Source organism: Microtus ochrogaster, chromosome 15 (assembly GCF_000317375.1).
Source record: "Microtus ochrogaster isolate Prairie Vole_2 chromosome 15, MicOch1.0, whole genome shotgun sequence".
NCBI lineage: Eukaryota > Metazoa > Chordata > Mammalia > Rodentia > Cricetidae > Microtus > Microtus ochrogaster.
The window spans coordinates 4,172,183-4,176,312 of NC_022017.1; the positions used below are offsets into that span (position 1 = coordinate 4,172,183).

A 4,130-nucleotide genomic window follows, 5' to 3' on the forward strand; every position below is an offset into this window, starting at 1 on the left:
TCCTGTTCTGTTTTCTCCGCCTACCTAAGGGTTGGCCTATGAAATGGGCCTAGGCAGTTTCTTTATTAATAAGAAATCATTCCCACATCAGTCACCAGGTGCACGGTGGGGAGGATGTCCTTACCTGACCATCCCAAGACAACAGGCAAGCTTCAGTTCCTCTTGTGGCAGCATCCTGGCCTTGCTTCAGGAGCTGCCTGTCTGAGATGGTTATCGGAGCTGGTTGTGTTCACCAAACTTCCATCAACTTTGATTTCATTTCAGAGCTAATCTAGAATAAAAGCAATTTCTAGAACCTCTTGTTAGCCTTCCCTATTACCTTACATGTGTTTACAAACGGTGGACTACAGAGGTGACCTGATGGTTAAAGCAGATGCTGCTCCTCTAGAGGACCCAAGATCAGTCCCAGCACCTATGGCAGGTGATTGGCAGCCTCAGCTGCAGCTTCAGGGGACCCAGTGCTCTCTTCTGGCCTTTGTAGCTACCTGTAGGTCCCTGCATGCTCGCTTGTGCTCTCTCTCTCTCTCTCTCTCAGTACAAGACACTCGCAGCCTACAAGCCAGGGCACTGGTGTTCGTGCAGAAGCACCTTGTGTAATATACATATATATACCCTTCTGTATGAGGCTGTAGTGATTCTCCAGACATTTCTCCAGTGTCACCAGGAATACCAAGACAGCCAAACATTTCAGTCAGATGTCGTGGCACACACTTGTAATTTCAACACTTGAGAGGCCAGCCAGTTCAAGGTCAGAGTGACCTCCATAGAGAAAGCTGTGCCAGCACTCAGTGGTTTGGATGCTTGCGCCAGGCTTAGAGAACAGACAGGGTCCTTATGGCAGTAGCTAAGAACCAATAATAGATACACTTGTGTATCACCCGTCTGCACCCCAGGCTATTGTAACCCATTTCTCAATGCCTCAGAACTAGACAACAGAATTCTCCAGTTAAATTACCTAAGTGATGATACTCTGAAGTCATGGAGTGATGGCGTCCACCATCTTTGTTCACTTGGGAGAGGTTTCCATGGTGAGTCTGGCTCTAGTCATTAATTCCCAAGCCTGGATGTCAGACCTGCAAGTGAAATGTCAGTGTCTTCCTAACACATTGGCTGGGACCCATTCCGTCTATGTCGGCTTCTCCTGCGAGGTGACATGGGACAGTGTGTGACGTGCTCAAAATAAACTTTGTGAAGACTTGATGCGGTATCTTATCAGTGCGCTTGGCATCTCGAGGTATAGCGTATTTCCGTTTTACACACAAAGATAAGTCCAGAAGATACATACAGAGCTTGAATGTGGTGTACGACTGTAATCCTAGCCTCATGAGGTAGGAGGATCACTGCAAATTCCAGTACAGTCATGGCTGGAGAATGAGACCCAGCCTCCAACTAAACAAAGGGTTGGGGGTTAGCTCAGTGGTATAGCACTTGCCTCAGTTCTGAAAATAAAATAAAACTCAAATGGATACTTGGAAGAGCTAAAACTGGGCCTTGTCCCCCACCTCCCCAGTGTCTTTTCTACTGTATTATATGGGTGTCATTCATTCATACAGATTTCCAGCCTACACTTGACGTTCATACATAGGCTGTTGGTGCCAAGGGTGACCAATATTACTAATACCCTAAGGAGTAGAATGAAAGTCAGTCAGTGTCCCAAAGTGCATCACTGAACAGCTAAGGAAGTACAGTTTCTTTGCCGGGTGCACAAGAGTATACTTATCCTTTAGTCCCAGTACTCAGTGCGGGGAGTGGCAAACTAGGCTACTCTGAGCTCAAGACCAGTTTCCCTTATATAAGAAGTTCTGGGCTAGTAAGGGTTACTTAGTGAGAGTCTTTTGGTTTTTTGTTTGCTTGTTTTGGTTTTTAGAGACTGTTTCTCTGTGTAACAGCCCTAACTGTCCTGGAACTCACTCTGTAGATCAGGATGGCCTCACAGAGACCTGCCTGCCTCTGCCTCCCGAATGCTGGGATTACAGGTGTGGACCACCACGCCCGGCTGGAAATACATTTTTAAGACAGTTGAGGGTGGGGCATGATTATAAACTTGTATAATCCCAGGACCTGGGAGGTGGGGCTGCTCTCCAGTCACGATCATCCTCAGCTCAGAGTGTTTTTGAAGCCAGCCTGAACTGCATGAATCCTGCTTTAAAAACTCAGAGAGTGCACAACATGAAGACATCTGAGATTCCTGATTCAATATGACAAATACTGGGGACCCATAGGTTACCCTTTCTCAGTACACTTTTGTTCTTTTAATGGGAGGGTTTTCTCAAGTGTCACATGATAATAGGGCCAGAATTACAGGGCCCAGAGATTAGATCATTTGAAGTCTGATTTCCAGTACACAGTGCTGAGACAGGCGCTCTGTGTTTGGTCATATTATCCTACGGTTGAGTCCCGAGGCTCTGTCCCAAGGTGCACTTGGCACTGTCTCCATCCTTACTCTTTCAGCTCCGATGTGAAATATTAGGAACTACTTCGGCAGCTACAAAACGCATACACGAGAAACTTCCCCTTTCCACATGTGTGTGCGTGCTTTCCCTGACACTCTGGGCTCCCTTCCTCTAAAGTACCCCCTCTGCCCCTGGCTGCCTGACTGCCGTGTGGACATGGATGACCTCCACACTGGCTTTGATCTTCCATCTCCTGCTCGGGGCAGCTTGTCTGCCCTAGAATCTTCCATCTCCTGCTCGGGGCGGCTTGTCAGCCCTAGAATCTTCCATCTCCTGCTCGGGGCGGCTTGTCAGCCCTAGAATCTTCCATCTCCTGCTCCGGGCGGCTTGTCTGCCATAGAGTTTGTCTTTGTACCTTAATGGAATTGTTCTTCATGGGCTGAGGACATGGTTCAGTTTCAGTGATCAAGAATACCTGCTCATGCAAAGGAATCAGTCTAGGGGTCCAATGCCTTCTGACCTCCATGCATACCAGACACGCATGCACACTACATATGTGAAGGCAAGACACACTGATGCACATAAAATAAAAGTCTAAAATTAAAATTGTCCTTGAATTTAAACAACCTCATATACACATAAGCCATTTTCTTCTTTTAAATTTTATTTTATGTGCCTTGGTGTTTTGCCTGCATGTTTGTCTGTGTGAGGGTGTTGCTTCCCCTGGAACTTACAGACAGTGTGAGTTGCCATGTGGATGGTGGGAATTGGACCTAGATTCTCTGGAAGAGTGGACAGTGAGTGCTCTTAACCCCTGAGCCATCTCTCCAGCCCCCCACTTTCTATTCTGAAATAAAACACAGAAGTACTGAGACAAGGGACGAAACTGAGTTTACCATGTGACAGTCACACTAATTCTCTCCCGTGTTTTTGTCCTCAGTGTCACCTGGGATTGACAGCTCAGCCTGAGCTCTACCTGCTGAACACCGTGGACGCTGACTTACTTGTGTCCAGATGACAAACAGCCTGAGAGACTTTAAGAACGCTGCTTTTTCCCAGCCCTTTTGTGCCAAGTGTCTGTTAGCAAATCTCTGTTAGTTCAGAGGTGAGTTTGTTCAGATGTTTTGAACAAAGGCAGAGATTTCCTTGTGAGATCCGGGGTAAAGGCCAAGAGCTGTGCCTGGGTCCGAGCCCCGCTGGCCTCCAGCAGTCAGACAGTAGGGAGTGGTAAGCAGTGGACCTAGGCAGCCGTGCTCCCCACCGCGCTCCCCACAGGCTCGCGCCTGCACTTCTGGGAAATAAAAATGTATGAACATGTATTTATGTAAACCCGAACATGCCAGTTTGGGTAAGATTTTAAGGTTATAAAAACCGATAGATTTTTTTTTAAAAAATGTTAAGGTAAATTAGGTATTTGTTTTTATCTGATCATAAGTAAGAAAGGGAATGAATCTTTTTACATTGGACTTTCTACATTAACGATCTTTTAAAGTGCTGTTTTACTGCGCTGGTGGTTTCAGTTCATTGTCATGCATCAGGAGTGCATGTAGCAGCAGAAGCTGCTAATACTTGCGTATCACTTAAAGTGTGTGTGTGCGAGCGTGAATGTATGTGTGTGTGCACTCACACACGTGTATGTCCAAGTATGTGCTTGTGTGTGCATGTGTGTGCACTCATGTGCCTGTATGTCTTCATCCTCGTGCAGATCACAGGCTGATATCAGGCGTTTTTTTTTTT

General features: G+C 46.5%; 1 protein-coding gene across 3 annotated transcripts in view; it reads left to right on the top strand.

Moving 5' to 3' along the window:
- The window catches only part of Slc11a2 (solute carrier family 11 member 2), a 44,740-nt gene that overhangs the window by 33,879 nt on the left and 6,731 nt on the right, over positions 1-4,130 (top strand). For 2 of the 3 annotated variants that reach the window (XM_013348712.2, XM_026782399.1), the window contains exon 17: positions 3,334-3,900. In XM_013348712.2, coding sequence (XP_013204166.1) covers positions 3,334-3,411 — 78 coding nt within the window. In that variant the 3' untranslated portion in view covers positions 3,412-3,900. Of the gene's footprint in view, positions 1-3,333; positions 3,901-4,130 lie in introns of those variants that run through there. The other variant, XR_003377476.1, reaches the window with a different exon arrangement.